Here is a 22,056-nt window from a genome sequence, read left to right as displayed (position 1 = left end):
GTGGCTGATGATAATGATGAGGAAGATGCAGATGACGAGGAGGAGGAGGACGAGGACGACAAGGAAGAGGAATCCATGCAACTACCTGAACCCAGAGCACAGCAGCGGAAGAGGGCGGGTCTTCGTGTCCCTTTAATGTTTGCTCGAGCCTTGCGCCAACAGTTCATCCGTGAACACTTTGCTGCCTGAAGGCTCAGCGACAACTATCCCATATGGACCATGTTTACTGTTTAGACCTGTTTCTTAATTTTGTGTTGTGTTAATGGAACAAATAATGTAAATGATTCAGTTATAATTTAAAATATATTTTATTCAAAAGTTTAACAAGCATTGGTTTGTACTTAACTTAACTTTAATAAAAATATTTCTGTATCAAACTTTAAAGTTTTCACTTAAGATCACTTACAAACTTTTAAACTTGTAAATTTACATAACTTACAAAATTTTTTTAATTTGAGAACAGTTACAACAATAACAACAACAGCAGTAAAGAAAGGCTGCACCCATCTCTCCTCCCCCTTAGTCTAACACCGCTCGCTGCACTTGGTCTTGGACTGTCCATCCCTGCCCGCAGATGGTGGCGCAGCATTTCTTGGGTTGGTATCAAGCTTATTCTTTCGAACATCTCTGGTAATGCGCACCTCTTGATGTCCGGGGCGTGGGCGGGATAGGTTGGCAGCCGGTAATGTGGAAGGCCCGGTTGGTCTGGGGATTGGAGTGGGAGTGGCAGTTGATTCTGTCAATGAGCGCGGGGTCTGGCCATGTTCCCTTATTGCAGCAACTAACTCCAACATTCCCTTCCACATGTACCTTGACAGTGTCTCAATCACCTCCAAAATTCCGTCCCTCATATTCGCCGACAGTGTCTCACCTACCTGTGACATGCCCTCCCTCATGTTGAGCAAAAGTGTGTCAACTACCTGCAACATTCCTCCCTCATGTCCCTCCCTCTGCTGACTGAGATATTCCCTGCCTCATGTTCCCGGACAGCGTTCCCATTTCTCGTGAGAGTGTTGTTACTTCTCCCGACAGTCCCGATACCTCATCACCCACCCCACCGATGGTGTCCAGGAATGATTGGGTAAGGTTAATGCTCTCTGCATTCATTATCATCAGCTGAACCACGTCTGTTAGACCCTGCACCTCAGGAGAGCACGGTTGAGCTCTTCTTCCCCTCCTCACCCTGGGTGTGGCTCGCAGCATCCCAGTGAGACCCACAGCCTTGGACAGTGGGGCCCTGGGTGTGCCTTGCTGCATCCCTCTGGGACCCGTAGCCAAGGATGGTGGGGGCCCTGGATGTGCCTCGCTGCACCCCACTGGGACGCACAGCCTCGGGCGGTGGGAACCCATGAAATGTCCCACCAACACTAAAACAACTACTCAGGGAAGAGGCTGGCATCTCAATGGGTGGCACCTGCACCTCCTCCAAAGTGAGTACAACATTGGAGGATTCATCCATCCCCTTCCGTTCCCCTCACCCCCATGCTCTTGGTCTGGAAGGTGGGATTGGAAGATGTTGGAGTGCAACAGCATAGAGTGGCATTCGTGAGTTTGGTAAGTGGGTGAGTTTTAAGGGTTATTCTTTTTAAACCATTTGGAGGCTGGAGTAAATTGTTAGTGGCAATTGCCAGTAGCTTCTAAGTAAGTAGCAGTTTAATTTAAAGGGGAAAAGTGAAATAGTTGGGAATCTTTCAGGTTCAGGCAGAGAAAAACAAGGTAACTCTCCAGTAGGAGGCAATTAGCAGCTAGTTAAAACCAGTTCTGTAAACGACTGACCAGTAGCGAGTCATCTGACCTAGATACAGTTTAAAAAGAGGCAGCTCGTGCAGAGCACGGAGTGCAGCAACATAGAGTGGCATTTGTGAGTTTGGTAAGTGGGTGAGTGCTGTTTTGTCTTGTTTTCCCTACCAGTGCTGACACTAGAGCAGCTGATAAGGAGTGCGAGAGTAGGAGACGGAGGCCCAGAGACCAGCCCAACCAGCTGCAGACAAAGATATAGGAGTGCAAAATTGAGAGGTGATGTCACAGCCAAGCTGGTAAGTGGTTGGCTGTTCGACTAGTAAGTATAACTCTCTTTTAGACTGACTTTTAGATTGGTTTAATTGGCAGCGAACTACTAAGTAACTGTTTAGTGTTTAAGTAAATTTTAGTAAGTAAATTAGTTTAAGGGTTAAGTCATGGCAGGAGAGCTCAGACCCATGTCATGCTTCTCCTGTGCTATGTGAGAAATCAGAGACACTTCCAGTGTCCCTGACTACTATGTGTGTGGGAAGTGTGTCCAGCTGCAGCTCCTGACAGACCGCATGACGGCACTGGAGCTACGGATGGACTCATTCTGGAGCATGCGCGATGCTGAGAATGTTGTGGATAGCACATTTAGTGAGTTGGTCACACCGCAGGTAAGGGTTAGGACAGATAGTGAATGGGTGACCAAGAGATAAAGCAGGAGCAGGAAGGTAGTGAAGGAGTCCCCTGCGGTCATCACCCTCCAAAACAGATATACCATTTTGGATACTGTTGGGGGAGATGACTTACCGGGGAAGGCACCAGCAGCCAGGTTTATGGCACCATGGGTGGCTCTGCTGCACAGAAGGGCGGTAAAAAGAGTAGGAAAGCTATAGTGATAGGGGACTCTATTGTAAGGGGAATAGATAGGAGTTTCTGCGGCCGCAACCGAAACTCCAGGATGGTATGTTGCCTCCCTGGTGCAAGGGTCAAGGATGTCTCGGAGCAGCTGCAGAGCATTCTGGAGAGGGAGGGTGAACAGCCAGTTGTCATGGTACAGGTAGGTACCAACGATATAGGTAAGAAGCGGGAAGAGGTCCTACAAGCTGAATTTAGGGAGCTAGGAGTTAAATTAAAAAGTAGGACCTCAAAGGTAGTAATCTCTGGATTGCTACCAGTGTCACGTGCTAATCAGAGTAGAGGGAGCAGGAGAGTTAGAATAAATACGTGGCTTGAGCAGTGATGCAAGAGGGAGGGATTCAAATTCCTGGGACATTGAAACCAGTTCTGGGGGAAGTGGGACTTGTACAAAAGGGACGGTTTGCACTTGGTAGGACTGGAACTGATGTCCTGGGGGTAACATTTGCGAATGCAGTTCGGGAGTGTTTAAACTAATATGGCAGGGGGATGGGAACCTATGCAGCGAGACAGGGCGAAGTAATATCGAGTTAGAAACAGATGGTAGAAAGGTAAAAAGCAATAGTGGAAGGCCGAGAAATCAAAGGCAAGAAACAAAAGGGCCACACTACATCATAATTCTAAAAGGACAAAGGGTGTTAAAAAAACAATCCTGAAGGCTTTGTGTCTTAATGCAAGGAGTATCCATAATAAGGTGGATGAATTAACTGTGCAAATAGATGTTAACAGATATGATGTGATTGGGATTACAGAGACGTGGCTCCAGGATGATCAGGGCTGGAAACTGAACATCCAAGGGTATTAACATTCAGGAAGGATAGAATAAAAGGAAAAGGAGGTGGGGTAGCATTGCTGGTTAAAGAGGAGATTAATGCAATAGTTAGGAAGGACATTAGCTTGGATGATGTGGAACCTATATGGGTAGAGCTGCAGAACACCAAAGAGCAAAAAATTGTCAGTGGGAGTTGTGTACAGACCTCCAAACAGTAGTAGTGATGTTGGGGAGAGCATCAACAGGAAATTAGGGGTGCATGCAATAAAGGTGCAGCAGTTATCATGGGTGACTTTAATATGCATATAGATCGGGCTAACCAAACTGGAAGCAATACGGTGGAGGAGGATTTCCTGGAGTGCATAAGGGATGGTTTTCTTGACCAATATCTCGAGGAACCAACTAGGGCGGAGGCCATCTTAGACTGAGTGTTGTGTAATGAGAGAGGATTAATTAGCAATCTCGTTGTGCGAGGCCTCTTGGGGAAGAGTGACCATAATATGGTGGAAGTCTACATTAGGATGGAGAATGAAACAGTTAATTCAGAGACCATGGTCCAGAACTTAAAGAAGGGTAACTTTGAAAGTATGAGACATGAATTGGCCAGGATAGATTGATGAATGATACTTAAGGAGTTGACAGTGGATGGGCAATGGCAGACATTTAGAGACCGCATGGATGAACTACAACAATTGTACATCTCTGACTGGTGTAAAAATAAAAAAGGGAAGGTGGCTCAACTGTGGCTATCAAGGGAAATCAGGGATAGTATTAAAGCCAAGGAAGTGGCAAACAAATTGGCCAGAAATGGCAGCGAACCCGGGGACTGGGAGAAATTTAGAACTCAGCAGAGGAAGACAAAGGGTTTGATTAGGGCAGGGAAAATAGAGTACGAGAGGAAGCTTGCAGGGAAAATTAAGACGGACTGCAAAAGCTTCTATAGATATGTGAAGAGAAAAAGGTTAGTAAAGACAAACGTAGGTCCCCTGCAGTCAGAATCAGGGGAAGTTATAACGGGGAACAAAGAAATGGCAGACCAATTGAACAAGTACTTTGGTTCGGTATTCACTAAGGAGGACACAAACAACCTTCCGGATATAAAAGGGGTCAGAGGGTCTAGTAAGAAGGAGGAACTGAGGGAAATCCTTATTAGTTGGGAAATTGTGTTGGGGAAATTGATGGGATTGAAGGCCGATAAATCCCCAGGGCTTGATGGTCTGCATCCCAGAGTACTTAAGGAGGTGGCCTTGGAAATAGCGGATGCATTGACAGTCATTTTCCAACATTCCATTGACTCTGGATCAGTTCCTATCGAGTGGACGGTAGCCAATGTAACCCCACTTTTTAAAAAAGGAGGGAGAGAGAAAACAGGGAATTATAGACCGGTCAGCCTGACATCGGTAGTGGGTAAAATGATGGAATCAATTATTAAGGATGTCATAGCAGCGCATTTGGAAAGAGGTGACATGATAGGTCCAAGTCAGCATGGATTTGTGAAAGGGAAATCATGCTTGACAAATCTTCTGGAATTTTTGGAGGATGTTTCCAGTAGAGTGGACAAGGGAGAACCAATTGATGTGGTGTATTTGGACTTTCAGAAGGCTTTCGACAAAGTCCCACACAAGAGATTAATGTGCAAAGTTAAAGCACATGGGATTGGGGGTAGTGTGCTGACGTGGATTGAGAACTGGTTGGCAGACAGGAAGCAAAAAGTAGGAGTAAATGGGTACTTTTCAGAATGGCAGGCAGTGATTAGTGGGGTACTGCAAGGTTCTGTGCTGGGACCCCAGCTGTTTACATTGTACATTATTGATTTAGACAAGGGGATTAAATGTAGTATCTCCAAATTTGCGGATGACACTAAGTTGGGTGGCAGTGTGAGCTGCGAGGAGGATGCTATGAGGCTGCAGAGTGACTTGGATAGGTTAGGTGAGTGGGCAAATGCATGGCAGATGAAGTATAATGTGGATAAATGTGAGGTTATCCACTTTGGTGGTAAAAATAGAGAGACAGACTATTATCTGAATGGTGACAGATTAGGAAAAGGGGAGGTGCAACGAGCCCTGGGTGTCATGGTACATCAGTCATTGAAGGTTGGCATGCAGGTACAGCAGGCGGTTAAGAAAGCAAATGGCATGTTGGCCTTCATAGTGAGGGGATTTGAGTACAGGGGGTAGGGAGGTGTTACTACAGTTGTACAGGGCCTTGGTGAGGCCACACCTGGAGTATTGTGTACAGTTTTAGTCTCCTAACTTGAGGAAGGACATTCTTGCTATTGAGTGCAGCGAAGGTTCACCAGACTGATTCCCAGGATGGCGGGACTGACATATCAAGAAAGACTGGATCAACTGGGCTTGTATTCACTGGAGTTCAGAAGAATGAGAGGGGATCTCATAGAAACGTTTAAAATTCTGACGGATTTAGACAGGTTAGATGCAGGAAGAATGTTCCCAATGTTGGGGAAGTCCAGAACCAGGGGTCACAGTCTAAGGATAAGGGGCAAGCCATTTAGGACCGAGATGAGGAGAAACCTCTTCACCCAGAGAGTGGTGAACCTGTAGAATTCTCTACCACAGAAAGTTGTTGAGGCCAATTCACTAAATATATTCAAAAAGGAGTTAGATGTAGTCCTTACTACTAGGGGGATCAAGGGGTATGGCGAGAAAGCAGGAATGGGGTACTGAAGTTGCATGTTCAGCCATAAACTCATTGAATGGCGGTGCAGGCTCGGAGGGCCGAATGGCCTACTCCTGCATCTATTTTCTATGTTTCTATGCTTCTATGTTTCTATGCTTCTATGTTCTCCTCTTCAGGCTCGACCACGTCTGAATCTTCTTCTGCATTGTCAGGGTTGGCCTCAAGTTCTGCAAAATATAACAGAACAGACAAATGGTTAGCAGCAGAGGAGGGGGTAGGGTGGGTGACATGAGTAGGCTCACACATCGCAGGCAGCAGGCTGATCTGAAGGACCATGATGAATGATGGAGTACATTGCATGAACCAAAGCATAGATGATGGAGACATCCCCACGAACCGAAGCATGGCTAGCCTGTGCAGTACTTAACATTTAGCAAAACCAGACTGTGGAATTTACAGGACTTAACATCTTCCTCAAGTGTGGGCCCAGCTTGTGCAGTGGTGGTTGCTTTTCTCCAGGCAGGACCCATCAAAGCAGCGACCCTCCCTTCCAAGGGTGTCAGTGGGTGCAGATTTGCCAGGCCTCTTCCTGTTCCGAGTTCTTTCTCATTTGTTGTGTGCAACTTCCACTGCAAAGATGAAAATATAACTTTTTGGAGTGGTTGTCTTTCTGCTGTGTGGGACATATACAAATGGTCACATTTACAATTGCAATTCCATTTAAAAATTAAAATGTTACTTACACTAACTACTTGCTCAAGGTCCTGCCACTTCTTTTTGCACTGGCCTCCAGAACTTTCGGTGGTCACCATTGCACTGTCATCTTGTGCAAGTTGGTTCCAGCGTTTCTTCCTTTTTTTGGGTGGAACTTTTATGTGACCTCTGCTGGTGTCCAATTCCTGCCATCTGCCCTCAATCACAGTAACTAGTGCCGCCACTTCATCCTGTAAGAATGTCTTGGTCCTTGCGCTGCGTTGCATCTTGTATTGCAGCTCCAATTTTTCCAATGATAATTAAAGTTCTCACACACAATTGGCTCTTTAAAAATGGTTGATTGCAGACCGGGAGCTGTACTGGGCATGCGTGCCCATAGGAATCACGTCAAAAACGTTTCTTTTTTTCCGCGCATACGCAGAAGGGGAGGCATCGTTTTTTGGTGCAGACATTAGTCTCCACCCCCGGAGACTACAGGCCAGGCTGTGCGGCACCACTTTCAAAAAATAGAATGGGGAAACTTGCCACATTTACTTTGGAGCAGTTGTGGCCTAGAAAAATGGGCATAACTCTTGCCAAAAAATGGTTGGGGGAAAATTGAGCCCAAAGAAAAGGAAAGAAAGATTGAATTAAGAGAGAGAAAAAAAAAAGAGGCAGAAAGGAAAAGTACAATTTATTTTTAAACCTGAAGGAATGAGGCTCCACAATAGCCATAATTAATTTTCACTGCCAGAGAGGTTGACTGGCAGTAATGAACACTTACCACATCGTTAAAAACTATTTAGACTGAAATGGACAAGACTTAACTTTTTGTGGCATGTTTAGTTCGAATCTACCGTACAAGTACAGCAATTTCACCCCATTCAATGCATTTCAATGGTGAGGCAGAGAGCAAGATGCCATTTTTGCGAAGCTAACAGCGGAGCAGCGCAACTTGGACAGCAATTTTTGGATATTTCAGTTTAACCGCACATCTACCTTGCTATACCATTTGTGCATAAATAAGGGCGAGCGCCATTAGTCTCACCATTATTTTGATAGGAAAATCTGGGCCACTGTTACCAAATTGTCAGTTTGGAAAAAAGTGTGAAACTTAAAAAAGGACTCCCACTTTAGTGGGACAATACACATCAACATATGAAAAGAATAAGAAAAGACCATCAAGCCTTCATTATCCCCTTATCGAGTCGACAGTGCAGTCTCGCACACCATTTGTTCACCCCCTAACAATGCTATCCCATGGGAGAGGCAAAAATAAATAAAGGAATAACGATCTTTCACCAATTTAGAAAAAAAATGAGAAATTCATGTCCAACTTGTGAAGACAGTCAATTAAGCTCCAGTTGTCCAGTGACTCATCACAAATCACAACTAACTTGCATCTGATCACCTGCAACTAGAAATGTCCTCTTCAAGAATCTGTCAAGCACCCTTTTAAAGGAGTGTAGCGACTCCATACTCACCGCGTATCTTAGCAGTATGTTCCAGAGGGCGATGACTCTGTGAAAAGAAATACATCCTGACATCGAACCTAACTCGGGATGACCTCTAATCCTACCATCGCTATCCATTATAAACAACATGGGGGTGAACAACGTGTTGGATGGTAATGCACAAAGGGTTAATGGAAAACAAAACTGGGCAGGGTATAAAACAGGCTTCTGCCCAAAACTACTTTCACCCCCAATATTTTTTAGTCCAGATAATGAAAATGGGTCTTATGTGAAAGATCCCTCTAATTGCCAATATAACTCAGTTATTTAGGTTCAAACTGGTAAAGGTTGTGACTTTCCTGTCAGACCATGCTGAAAGCTGTTTTATGATTGGGCCTAATTACATACAAGTAGCACCAAGATGCAAAAAGCTAAAATAATGTTTTAGATAGGAAGTGAAATCTGCACAGAAAATAAAACTACACATACAATTCTGAAAAGTACTTGCAAGAATACTAACATAATAATCACTATTGACTCTAGGTAATCTGGTAATAAGATCTCTGGTCTTGTGCACTGAATTTCACTGAAAGAAGCTATTTAATATCCATTTCCACTATATATAATTCCTGATGAGACATTAATGGGGATGACATTTGTCCTGTGTGGAAGAGCAAAGCAAGCGATAGTGAATTGATGGATCGTTCGACCCTCTGTCCGGCTTTCTTTTCCACAATTGAAAAGAAAATCACACAGGGAGCATAAAATGGGCTGTAAATTGTATTTAAATGCAACATCAGTCCATTTAAGACTGAGATAAGGAGACATTTCTTCACTCAGAAGGATGTGAATCTTTGGAATTCTCTACCCCAGAGGGCTGTTGATACTCAGTTGATGAATATATTCAAGACAGAGATCGTTAGATTTTTGGATAATAATGGAGTCAAGGGATATGGGGATAGGGCAGGAAGGTGGAGTTGAGGTAAAAGATCGTGCATGATCTTATCGAATGGCGGAGCAGGCTCGAAGGGCCGAATGGCCTATTCCTGCTCCTATTTCTTCTGTTCTTATCATGATCCAAACACTAAAACTCCCAGTTATCCATTATTAAATAGTCGTTGATATAAATCACATCAATTTACTCCCAATTTTATAAAGACTTTAGTACATTTTAGAACTGAAATGGCTTTGCTGTAAGATGTATATTTTGGTTCAGTATTTTCCATTGTGTTCGTTCAGATTTAATTGTTCAAGAAGTGGTGACAAAAATTTGCAGATTAGCAATTTTTATCTAGGGACTGTAGAAATTCTGAACCAAGAATAACATTTCCTGGCAAACAATTATGCTTTTCAAAGGATTCAACTCTACACGTATATTTAAAAATTCTGATCACAATATTCAGGACTTCCCATGGAGATATCGTGATAATGTTCCATGTAATACAATTTCCTTTCAACTATCCCTACAGATTATGCTCTTCATGAAGAAATCTCTGTTTAAATTTAAAAATCTTGGGAAAATTATAACTAGTCTCTTCTGACATAAATGCTGCAGCTTTAAATTATCAATTCATAATTTTCTTGGCTATTCAGAAAAATTTTAGTCAAGTTGCAAGATTGGCAGAGGTCTAAGAATAAAAATAGTGGGAGTTGCCCCAGGATCAGTCAGTTCAAATATGGTGATAATATTGTGGTTATTTATATCAAAGTGTAGCTTTTTGCTATTTCCACCAGTTGAAAACCTTGACCTCAGGTGTGTTTTTGCCATGCTATAATAAGGATTTGATTCCTTTTTTTCCACATTTATTTTGTGGACTAGAATATGCTTAGACACAGATTATTACATCTTCAACTGTAAACCATACCTGGTATTCTCTGTCACATCTGTTTGAGACGTCAATAGGAAACCTGCTTCTGTGGTCAATGATCCAGATATTTCCTGAGCTTTTTGCGGTATTTTAAAGCCCAACATCAGTTCAAACCCTTTCTCATCACGTGCAGCTACAGGGATTCTTGTAGGACATAATGATTCTGATGAACAAATCAGATAAAATGAAGACAATATTGTTCTGTACAGGTACTAGCTTCATATTTTTAACGTACACTTATTTTAATTTTAGATTTAAGTGTACTTTGTTTCCCCTATGTCATCCTTATGCGGTCTCCTTTTATAAGACATGTCACAGAATTCAATTTTTACTGACTCAGGTGGAGGCAAGTCGCTGGCTCCCAGACTTCTTCCAATGTTTCTCTATAACCAGCTGTTAGGAAGTGCGTGATGGAAATTCAAATTAACTCTCGTTGTAGGACCCCATTTGTAATATTCAGGTACAAATGGGCAGTACATGCAACTGCACACGCTCCGACCATTCGTGGCGAGCGGTCTTGCTAGTGGTCCTCAAAGGGACCGCCAGTGGCAGCTCAAGAAAAGGCCCAGAATTTTCGAAGAGAAAATTTCTGTGGGGCCAGCAGTATTGGAGAGCTGCTTCTGGCTCCACAAAACTACTATGGCCCAATGATGGCTCATAATCTCAGCAGAAGAACATAAAAATAAATTACTGTTATCTAAACCTGCCTTTAATAGTTTTCTCGGGGAAATTACAATAGCTGGAAGTCCTCAAAGAGCAAAGGAAACTATTACAGCATCTTATCAGTCACAGTTCCAAAGGCTTGCAAGGAAATTTCAGCACAAGATAGGAACACCCCTTTCCAACAAAGGATTACTTAGCTGCAAAAGAAATATCCAGAGGTCATGGCAACTGGAAGTAGCAGTAGGTGAAATATGATTTTACTCTTAAATAATGGAGTTGATTTTAACCCTACCCGCTCAGCAGAAACCAGGTGGGTAGGCAGTTAAAATCGACCGGTGATTTATCCACTGATGTGCTGCCTCAATCCTCTGATATTCAACTTTAACCTGTCCTTCTGAGCAGGCGGCAAAGACATCCGCCTAAAACCGGCATGGTCCTTCTGTAAATATGCAGCTTGGGGTCTCATAACATCATCAGGACCCAACAGCGGCTTTCCTGCCAGGTAAAGTCAAGTGAGAAGAGGATCGGAAGCAGAAGAGGCCAATCAAGATATGTATGTTTACTTTCCTATCTGGTCCTCTGGGCCGCAAATGGAAATTTTAAGCCTCCCATGCCTACACCAGTGACTGTACTTCATTCATAGAATCAAAGAAAATGATGACACAGAAGGAGACCATTTGATCCATCGGGTCCGTGTCGGTCAAAAAAGAGCTACCCGGCCCAATCTCACGTTCCAGCGCTACATCCGTAGCCCTGAAGGACACGGCTCTTTAAGTGCACATCCAAGTACTTTTTAAATGTAATGGGGGTTTCAGCCTCTACCACCCTTTCATCCTTTGGCAGTAAAGCACTTTGGGACGTCCTGAGGTCATGAAAGGCACGAGAGACGCAAGTTTTTTTCTTTCTTTCTTTGATTTAAAATTTCCCGCAAACTTAGCTGAGATGATGAATGGAGAAGTGATGTTGAGGAGCGAACCAGAAAACAAGGACAGCACCAACAAATTGGCAAACTCCACCACCACCATTTAGCCTGAAAAGGCAAATGGGCAGGTCAGTGAGTTCTAGTGGGAATATGGGTTGGCGCAGATGGGGAGGATGTACTCAGGCGCAAATCTCAGGCGCATAGCTTTACTTTTCTCTCAGTAATAGTTCCTGGGAGATTTAACTTCCATTCCAGGAGACTCCCAGGCAATCCAAGAGGGTTGGCAACCCTACAATGCAGGTGCAGAAAAAGCCACAATTAATTTCACAATCCTTGTGCAGATAGCTCTTGGAGCTAAAGAAAAAAAGACTTGCATTCTATATTCTATTTCCTGACCTCAGGATGTCCCAAAGCGCTTTACAGCCAATTAAGTGTTTTTGAAGTGTAATCACTGTTGTAAGGTAGGAAAGGTGTCAGCCAATTTGCACACAACAAGGTTCCACAAACAGCAATGTGATAATGTCCAGATAATCTGTTTTAGTGATTTGGTTGAGGGATGAATGTTGGCCAGGACACCGGGGAGAACTCCTGCTCATCTTTGAAATAGTGCCATGGCATCTTTTACATTAACCTGAGAAGGCAGACGGGGCCTCGGTTTAAGATGTCATCTGAAAGGTGGCACCTCCAACAGTGCAGTACTCCCTATACACTGGGAATGTCAAGCTAGATCAAGAAGTAAGATTAAATCCTTGTCTAAGTTAGATATGACCTACGTGTTGATATTTTTTTTCCATGTAGTATTATTAGTGGGGCAAAACATCAGAAGTGCCTTCTTGTAACAAAATGGTGCTTGGCACAGGTCACGTGCTGTGGTGGATTTAGAAAAGGTGACTGACACAAATACTGGCGGTAATCTGCCAGAGCAGATAACGTAGCTGTGGTTGAACCTGTCCGATTTTCATCCATTGATTTCAATTACTCCCACTGTATCTGCTAAATGTATTTGCAAACTTGTTTATTTTTAGTTGGCCATTTGAATTACTTTACTCTTTATGAAGGGGAAGATTTTTTTAAATTGGATTTGATAGACAGATTACAACTCAACACATTTCAAGAGCATTTGAAAATAAACTGTATCCGGTACAGAAAACATTTCAACAAAATTCAAAATGAAGATCTTAATATTTTGCCTATAATGGAAACATTATTTCTGTATGCATCCTTCAGTTGCATTAAGAGTGGCTAAGCGCAGTTGTGGTTTCTGTGTCGATCCAGAATATTATCGCCGTTTCTTTCTGTACTATCCGGCACCACTCACTTGCACAGGATATACCACAATTGAATATTTAAAGAAATGTATCACACGGATACTATAGGTTTCCTATCCACCCTACACACTAAAAATGAAATCCTTGATATCAGTAAGAAATCTGGGTTAGTCAACAAAAGACCCCATACAGATCCTGCCAAGTTTATTTTCAGCACTATATCTGCATGCCAGATCTGATTTAAGGACACCTTTATTCCCCAGTTTACTTCATTTTACCGTTCATATGAGGGAGCAAACAAGGATTACATAGATTACATAGAATTTACAGCGCAGAAACAGACCATTCAGACCAACTGGTCCATGACTGTGTTTATGCTTTACACGAGCCTCCTCCCACCCCTCTTCATCTCACCCTATCAACATGTCCTTCTATTCCTTTTTCCCTCATGTGTTTATCTAGCTTCCCCTCAAATGTATCCATGTTATTCGTCTCAACCACTCCCTGTGGTAGCAAGTTCCACATTCTCACCACTCTCTGGTTAAAGAAGTTTCTCCTGAATTCCCTATTACATTTATTAGTGACTATCTTATATTTCTGGCCCCTAGTTTTTGTCTCCCTCACATCCTTTCTACGTCTACCCTATTGAACCTTTCCATAATCTTAAAGACCTGCAGCAGATCACCCCCTCAGCCTTCTCTATTATAGAGACAAGAGCCCCAGCCTATTCTGTATTTAATGTTCAGATCTAACCGGTCCCAGAGTACAAACGCCTCACTCAGCAGGTGGCTGCTGTGCTTAGTGATTTACAGTTAGAAACATAGGAACAGGAGTAGGCAATTCAGCCCCTCGAGCATTTTCTGCCATTCATATCATGGCCGATCTGTATCCCAACTGCATACACCTGCCTTGGCTCCGTATCCCTTTATACCCACTATTCCATTAGACATTCTCAGAAGACAATATTATTTTGCAATTTGCATTTATAATAAAGTAACTCTCACGAGATACTACATTTTAAGAGCAAATTCAACTTTCTCACTGCTCCAAGTTGCTCTCTGTCCCCCTCTACCGAGAGGTCCTCTCTGTCCCCCATCCCAAGAGTTTCTTACTGATCCCTCCCTCACCCTGCCCTACCCCCGCAAAGATTTGGGCTCTTTGGTCCCTCATCCCAAGAGTTATTCTCTGATCCTACCCCCCTCACCCAGATAATTGGGCTTTCTGGTCCCTCACCCCGAGAGTTGGTCTCTGATCCCCTAACTGCCCGAGAAATGTAGTCAATTCTCTACAATCTCAAGCAAAAGCAGAAAAGGTTGGAATCACTCGGCAAGTGAAGCAGTATCAGTAATCCGGAAATGTGCTCATACAGACTCCTGAGCAGCCTAACCTGCTGATGGAAATTCCCCACCCCGTTGGCCTGTGCCTATTGTCCTTCACGCCAGCCCATCAATGTTCTGTATTCTCATTGGTGCACTGGCGCTGCCTATCAACTCTACTTCTGATTTTCTCTCGAGTTGATCACAGCAGCCCCCGGCAGAACTATCCTAAATTCCAGGAGACTCCCGTACAATCCGGGAGGGTTGGCAACTCTAGTGCGAACATGTGCAGGGGGTAGGGAGCGATGCTCTTTGGAAGGATTGTGTACAAGTTTAAACTTTTTACCTAAACCCATGCCTGGGCATTTTTATATTTGCCAGCAAGCCCGCTGTGGTGGACATACTGTTGCAAATTTGCTCTGGCTGCAATATCTTTCAAAGTATTTGGGAAACCTCCTGTTCTAATTGAGGAAGAGTGGCAAGAACGGGAATTATAAGAGAAAGGTAGCAAGGAGGAAGCCATGTTATCATCATCATCATCATAGACAGTCCCTCGAAATCGAGGAAGACTTGCTTCCACTCTAAAAGTTCTCAGGTAACTGTGCAGTCCAATGCGGGAATGACAGTCTCTATCACAGGTGGGGCAGACAGTGGTTGGACGAAAGGGTGGGTGGGGAGCCTCATTTGCCGCACGCTCTTTCCGCTGTCTGCGCTTGGTTTCTGCATGCTCTCGGCGACGTGATCCGAGGTGCTCAGCGCCTTCCTGGATGTTCTTCTTCCACTTTGAACAGTCTTGGGCCAGGGATTCCCAGGTGCCGGTGAGGATGTTACACTTTGAGGGTGTCCTTGAAGCGTTTCCTCTACCCACCTGGGGCTCGCTTGCCATGTAGGAGTTCTGAATAGAGCACTTGCTTAGGGAGTCTCATGTCGGGCATGTGGACGATGTGGCCCACCCAACGGAGCTGATCGAGTGTGGTCAGTGCTTCGATGCTGGGGGTGTTGGCCTGAGCGTGAACACGGTCATTGGTGCATCTATCCTCTCAATAGATTTGCAGGATCTTGCGGTGGCAGCGATAGTGGTACTTCTCTAGCGCTTTGAAGTGTCTCTGAGCCATATAGGAGGGCAGGTATTACTACTGCCCTGTAGACCATAAGCTTGGTGCCAGATTTGAGGTCATGGTCTTCAAATACTCTCCTCCTCAGGTGGATGAAGGCCGCAATGGCAGACTGGAGGCGGTGCTGGACCTCATCATTGATGTCCGCCCTTGCTGCGGAGCCCCTGTTGAGCACGTAGTGAGTGCAATGGCGGTGGCCACTCTGACCTCCTCCTTCCACGAAGTGGATCTCTGGCCATCCCAATGCCTGCCTAAAGCCAGGAGCTAACACCTGGAAGAGGGAAGTATTACCTCAAATCTCTCACACCCACTCTCCACACCTTAGATCTCCTCGAAAGGCACTGCTGAGCATCGAGTTTATGGCTCGCAACTCACCGTAGGCAACTAGGCCCATACAGCAGTGCCTGGTCTCCAGTTGTCTTGGACCCCCTTGCCACTGGACCTAGACCTTACTCAGCTAAGCCCGTGTGGTAGCCGGTGTGCAATGGCAATCCCATGTTAAAAGAACTCACACACAGGCATCTTCCACCCTTCAAAATGAAGTTCAGAACCTGAAACATCAGGACCCTCATGGACAACTCCAACAGCGACAGACCAGATAACACTGCTATCATTGCCCGGGAACTCAGACGCTTCGACGTCGACATCACCGCCCTAAATGAGACCCGGCGGGCAGGGAAGGGCCAGCTCAAAGAACAAAAAGAGGTGTCTACATCTTCTTCTGGAAAGGTAAACCAGAAGAAGAATGCCAACAAGAATGAGCTAGTGGGCCATCTCAGAGACTCCCCCTGTAGGATAAGTGAATGTCTCATGACTCTGCAGCTCACCACGTTATCATAAAATGCTCCACAGGCTCAGAATGAACTACCCTAAACAAGAAGGGATGCATTCCGAGGTGTAGGCTGTCCAATGAGGTAGAAACTGAGAAATGCCAAATCCTGGCTAATAATATTTCTAGACACCAAGGAGAAATTATTGTGGCACTGGTCAAGACACTGTATCAACAGGAGGCATCCAATGCATTATTCGCTGTTACAAAGTAGCCTATTACCCCAACAATATAACTGCTGGGCGGCGGGGTGGGGCATTATCAGATTCAGTGGATCTGGTTAACAGTGGGTTAACAGTGACAGTTTGGTTGTTCGAAGGTTGTGGGTTCAAGCCTCACTGAAGTTCGTGAACACATAATGTAGACCGACACCTTGGCACAGTATTGGGGCAGTGTTGCATTGCCAGAGTTGCTTTCTTTCGGATGAGATGTTAAACCAAGGCCCCATCAGTCTGTTCAGATGGATGGGTACAGTAGCCTAGTGGTTATGGTACTGGATCTATTATTCAGAAATAATTTGTGTTGAATTTACTGATTAATAAACATCTTTACTACAGATACATGTCTAGAAATGTCTGTTTCTGTTTTACTCACTGTAGGGCTGCTATCTAGCCTTTTTATGTTGTGTAACTTACATGACTAGGATTTCCTGTGGACATATAACACAATAAGCCAACCTCCACACTGCAGAGATTTATGCCATAGGAGCTGAACTGCTAATTATCTGCAGAAGTACTCCATGAAAGGATCAATAATGTGAAACTATTGTATTAAACTAAATCTAGGACCATTGGGAAGAGATGTAATGATTAAAAAAAAGCTGAACAACCAATTCAAAAGAATACTTCCCATTTTATACTTATCCAATTTTTCCATAAAATTAACAGGAGGAATTTCAGTCCTTCAGGTATCATGGATCTCAAGACGCACTTCATGAAAATGTGTTTACTTTACTCAATCGCACAGAAGTAAATGCATCTGTGTTTGTAGTCACAATTATAAAGCAATGCGGAGCAATGGAAATCATTACAAGAATCAAAGGTTTTGCTGAAAACTACCAGAGGTTTCACTGGCTAAAATTCCACATATTTTTATTCCTGTTTTCAATAGTTGATTGATAGGTGCAACAGTTGTTCACATTTTCGAATTTAGTTCTTTCTATCATCCCCTGTAACACTTTACCATCATACACCTTCCTCCATCCAAGAGTGTGGGGCACTGTTAGCTGTGGAGTTCTCAGATCTTTGGCTATGTCATTGCATAACTAGCTCATGGAAGGCACAATTCAAATAGACGGAGCTACACAATGTCAGTTCTTTCCTGCTCAGTGATGGAATGCTTTGCTTCCGGGCTGCACTATCCAATTGCTCAAAACTGGAAAAACTCAAGTATTGTTGGTAAATTACAGCCACGAAACTTGAATACAAAATGTTTTGTCAGAACGTGACTGAACAAGGTCACCAAATATACCCATCATTAAAATAAGTAAATGCTCACCTTCACATATCTTCTGCTGCATTGCTTCCTTAATTCTCTCAATAGTTTCATAATCTTCAGCAAATATAACGTAGGTTGTAGAAGGTTTGTTGCCAATCATTTTAAGTTCTGATTCTGTTATTTCAGATCCAACTCCGACAGCAAACAGGATTATTTTGTCTACACGTGCTTCAACAGAAGCATCAACAACATCGTCCTGAGACTTTCCATCCGTGACAACAACGGCAATTTTGTTTTTAGCTGTCTTCGTTCTTTGTGAAGAGGGAAAAACAGTCTCTGTTGCGAACTTAATAGCGTGGCCCGTTTGAGTATTTCCGCCAAGGTATTTAATACTTTCTATTCCAGCAATTAGTTCTTTATTGGTCAGGAATTGACCAAATGGAATCTCCAGACGTGGAGTATCACTGTACTGGATAACAGCTACTTGCGTATATGCAGGTCCAATGTCAAATCCACTCGTGACATTAACTAGCCATGTTTTTGCTGTTTCAAAATTGTCGATTCCCACACTCCAGGATCCATCCATGATGAAAACCAAATCATTCATTGCTGTTCTGCATCCTATTGACAGAATAAATGGGCAAAGAGTTTATTTAGAATTTGACAACATTAACCAACAAAACACCTAAATATTCAAGAGTGAAAGCCAAAAGGTTACTTTCACATTTGATAAATTTTCCTGCCAACTGTTCTTTTAAATCCGTAGAGCAATTTGACCCAATGTAAAAGAATTTGAAAGCATAAATATTGCACAATGCGCCACAATTAGATTTTATTGGGATAGCCACTAAGTGTAAAGCCTTATGATTGTGTTAGGGAACAAACAACCAACAGCATTTGATATTTGCATGGTTCCTCTGGTCATGACGGTCACCATTTGCCCCATTTGCCCCAATGACTTATCTCCAAAATGGTAGCCATGGCCTCCAAAGAGGAGAAAAAGTTGCGCTGTCCACACTAAGTATAACTGTTAAACATTAGAAATATTTAGTAAATTATAGAGAATAAATTTATTTCGGGACTTTAATTTTTTTCAATGTCAATACAGGTTGAACCACCCTTATCCGGCACCCTCGGGACCTGGCCTGTGCCAGATAAGGGATTTTGCTGGAAGAGGGGAGGTCAGCGGCCCGAGGTCGGGGGAGGCGGCCCAAGATCGAGGGGGGGGGGGGAGCGGGGAAGGGAGGAGGTTGCCCGAGGTCGGATGGGGAAGGAGATTGGCGGCCGAGCAGGCCCAGCGGGCCCGAAGTATTGGCACGCCCCGAAGTGTCAGCGGCATCAGCAGGAGGTCGGCGCAGCCCAAAGAGTCGGTGCGACCCAAGCAGGCCCGAAGAGTCAGCGCGGTCCGAGCAGGCCCGAGGACGTAGCCCGTCAGCCAGACCACCCGGAGTGGAGGAGTGGCCGGCCCAAGGACTGTGGCTGCAGGAGTTCCAGCAGGGCAACGAGGAGGAGTCAGCTGGTAACCCCGGCATCAAGGAGAAAGATAGCGGCCAAGCAAAAAACATGCCGGGGGGGTTTAAACATATTTCTTTTAAAAAAATAACTTTTATCAAGCTTTTATTTATAAATTCATTCAAAATATAATTATTAGTAGTACAGGTGGAACCTCTCTCCGTTTGTCTGACCAGTGCCCTTGCTACTGAACTCAATATCCATCCCCTACCACCAGCACATTGTGGCTATAATATGTACCACCTATAGGATGCGCTGCGGAAACTCGCCAAGCTTATTTGAACAGCAACTCCCAGCCTCATGAACTCCACCCACCGAGGAGGAGAGCAGCAACATCATAAGAACACCATCATCTCCAATTTCCTCTCCAAGTCATACACCATCCTCACTTGCAGTTATATCACCATTCCTGCACTGTTACTGGGTAAAAGTCCTGGAATTGCTTATCTACCACAATTATGAGAGTACCACCACCATAAGGACTGCACCAATTCAAGGATGAGGCTCACCACCGCCTTCCCAGCCACTAGTCTTGGGCAATAAATGTGGCACTGCCAGCATCACTCATGTAATGCATGTATACCTGAGTTTACCTGTCGGGAGGGCGACCATCGGAGGTCATTGGGCCACAGACAAACACGTGCAGCCCTTGTATGTAAAGAAAGCCTCCATGTTTAATCCTCACTTTAAGAGCTAATAAAGTAGTCAAGTCGCACATGATTGAGTTCATGGTACTAAGCCTATTGAGTTATTGCATAAGCAACATTTGGCGATGAGACACAATACGAACTTTCACACACAAAAAAAAAGAGCACCATTGGAATCCTGGAGCAATTCGTGGAGGGAGAAGACTGGGAGGATTTTACAGATCGCCTCGACCAGTACTTCATGGCGAACAAGATGGATGAAGACGCTGACGCAGTTAGGCGCAGGGCGGTTTTCCTCACGGTTTATGGTCCAAACATTTATGGCCTCAAAGAATCTGCGCTTGCCTGCACGTCCAACGGTAAAGACCTATGAGGAATTGTGTGCTCTGATTCGGGACCATCACAAACCTAAAGAAGGCATCATTATCTCGAGATATTGCTGTTACAAGCATGTTCGTTCTGAGGGCCAGGACGTGGTGGAATTTGTTGCCGACCTGAGACGTCTCGCTGGGCCGTGTAAGTTTGGAACTGCGTTGGAAGACATGCTGCGCTATGTCTTTGTAATAGGCATAAACCACGAGGTGATCCTGTGGAAGCTGCTGGCTACGGTGACGCTGGATCTGAGCAGGGCCACCACGATCGCCCATGCTTGCCTGACCATGGTCAATAGTACAAAGCAGATATCCTCACAGAGTCGGAACTCCATGGCAAGTACTGTGCACCAGATTGTGTCGGCGTTTGGCAGAGCTGCACCTGGCAGGGCCTATCCGACTGTGTTTGCGAAACCTGTAGCTGCTCGAAGTCTGCCACTGGGCACAAATCCAATTTCACCCTGTTGGCGTTGTGGGGGCAATCATCGGCCTCATCAGTGCCGTTTCAGACAGTATATTTGTAGAGGCTGTGTGAAAATGGGGCACCTTCAGCGGATGTGTCCGCAGCTCAGCAAGCGTGCTGCGACACACTACGAGGGTGATGATGACCGATCAGGAGCGGATCCGGCAATGCAACCTGAGATACCTGAGGAGGAAGTGTATAGGAGGAGCTTGTCGAATCGTCAAAGAAACTTACGTGCATCAATACGCATAAAGGGCTGTTCATTTACAACAGGTGTCCTTTTGAAATTTGCTTGGCTGCAGCCATATTTCAGAGAAACATGGAGAGTTTACTGAAGTCCGACCCTCAAACCGTGGTATTCCAAGATGATATTCTGGTCACAGGTCGTGACACTGCTGAACACCTGCACAACCTGGAAGAGGTTCTACGTTGTCTGGACAAAGTGGGGCTCAGGCTAAAATATTCAAAGTGCGTCTTTATGGCACTGGAAGTCGAATTCCTGGGAAAGAAGATTGCTGCAGATGGCATTAGGCCTACGGACTCGAAAACAGAGGCCATCAAAAATGCACCCAGACCCCAGAATGTGACGGAGCTGCGTTCGTTCCTTGATCTTCTCAAATACTTTGGTAATTTCTTACCTAAATTAAGCAGATTATTAGAGCCACCGCACATGCTGCTCAGAAAAGGCGACAACTGGGTTTGGGGTGTATCTCAAGGCAGGGCCTTCGAGAAGGCTAGAAATTTGCTTTGTTCCAATAAATTGATGGTATATTACGACCCGTGTAAGCGTTTAGTATTGGCCTGTGATGCTTCATCACATGGGGTTGGTTGCGTGCTCCAACAATCCAATGAGTCGGGCAAACTACAACCCCATTGCATACGCGTCGAGAAGCATGTCTAAAGCGGAAAGAGCCTACGGCATGGTAGAGAAAGAAGTTTTATGGGGTTAAAAAGATGCACCAGTATCTGCTGGGCTTCGCTTAGAGTTTGAAACCGATCACAAGCTGCTCATATCTTTGTTTTCAGAGCATAGAGGCATCAATACCAACGTGTCGTCCCGCATCCAGAGGTGGGCGCTGACATTATCTGCCTATGATTATGTAATTCGCCATAGACCTGGCATCTAGAATTGTGCCAATGCATTGAGCCATTTACCGCTGCCCACGCCGGAGGTGGAAACGCCACAGTCCGCAGACCTACTGTTGGTCATGGATGCCTTTGAGAGTGAAGGGTCACCTGTCACTGCTCAACAAGTTAGGACCTGCACCAGCCTGGATCTGATCTGATCGGTTGTAAAGCGCTGTGTCCTTCGTGGTGGTTGGTTGTCCATTCCCAGGGAAGTGTGTGATGAGATCAAACCTTACAACCGTCGCAAAGACAAACTTCTGATTGTTTGCTATGGGATAATCGTGTTGTTATGCCCAAGAAAGGGAGGGAGAGATTTGT

General features: G+C 44.5%; 1 protein-coding gene across 1 annotated transcript in view; it reads right to left on the bottom strand.

The window, feature by feature from the left end:
• LOC139263977 (collagen alpha-1(XXI) chain-like) overlaps positions 1-22,056 on the bottom strand; it is a 143,607-nt gene that overhangs the window by 81,272 nt on the left and 40,279 nt on the right. The window contains exons 2-4 of the mRNA XM_070880105.1: positions 18,872-19,096; positions 17,678-18,238; positions 10,065-10,230 (exon numbers count right to left, since the gene is read on the bottom strand). Of these exons, the coding sequence (XP_070736206.1) occupies positions 10,065-10,230; positions 17,678-18,238; positions 18,872-19,096 (952 nt within the window). The remainder of the gene's footprint in view (positions 1-10,064; positions 10,231-17,677; positions 18,239-18,871; positions 19,097-22,056) is intronic.

This window comes from Pristiophorus japonicus, chromosome 1 (genome assembly GCF_044704955.1).
Source record: "Pristiophorus japonicus isolate sPriJap1 chromosome 1, sPriJap1.hap1, whole genome shotgun sequence".
Classification (NCBI taxonomy): Eukaryota; Metazoa; Chordata; class Chondrichthyes; family Pristiophoridae; genus Pristiophorus; species Pristiophorus japonicus.
The sequence above is the reverse complement of the archived record's forward strand: the minus strand, read 5'-3'. Positions and strand labels throughout refer to the sequence as shown.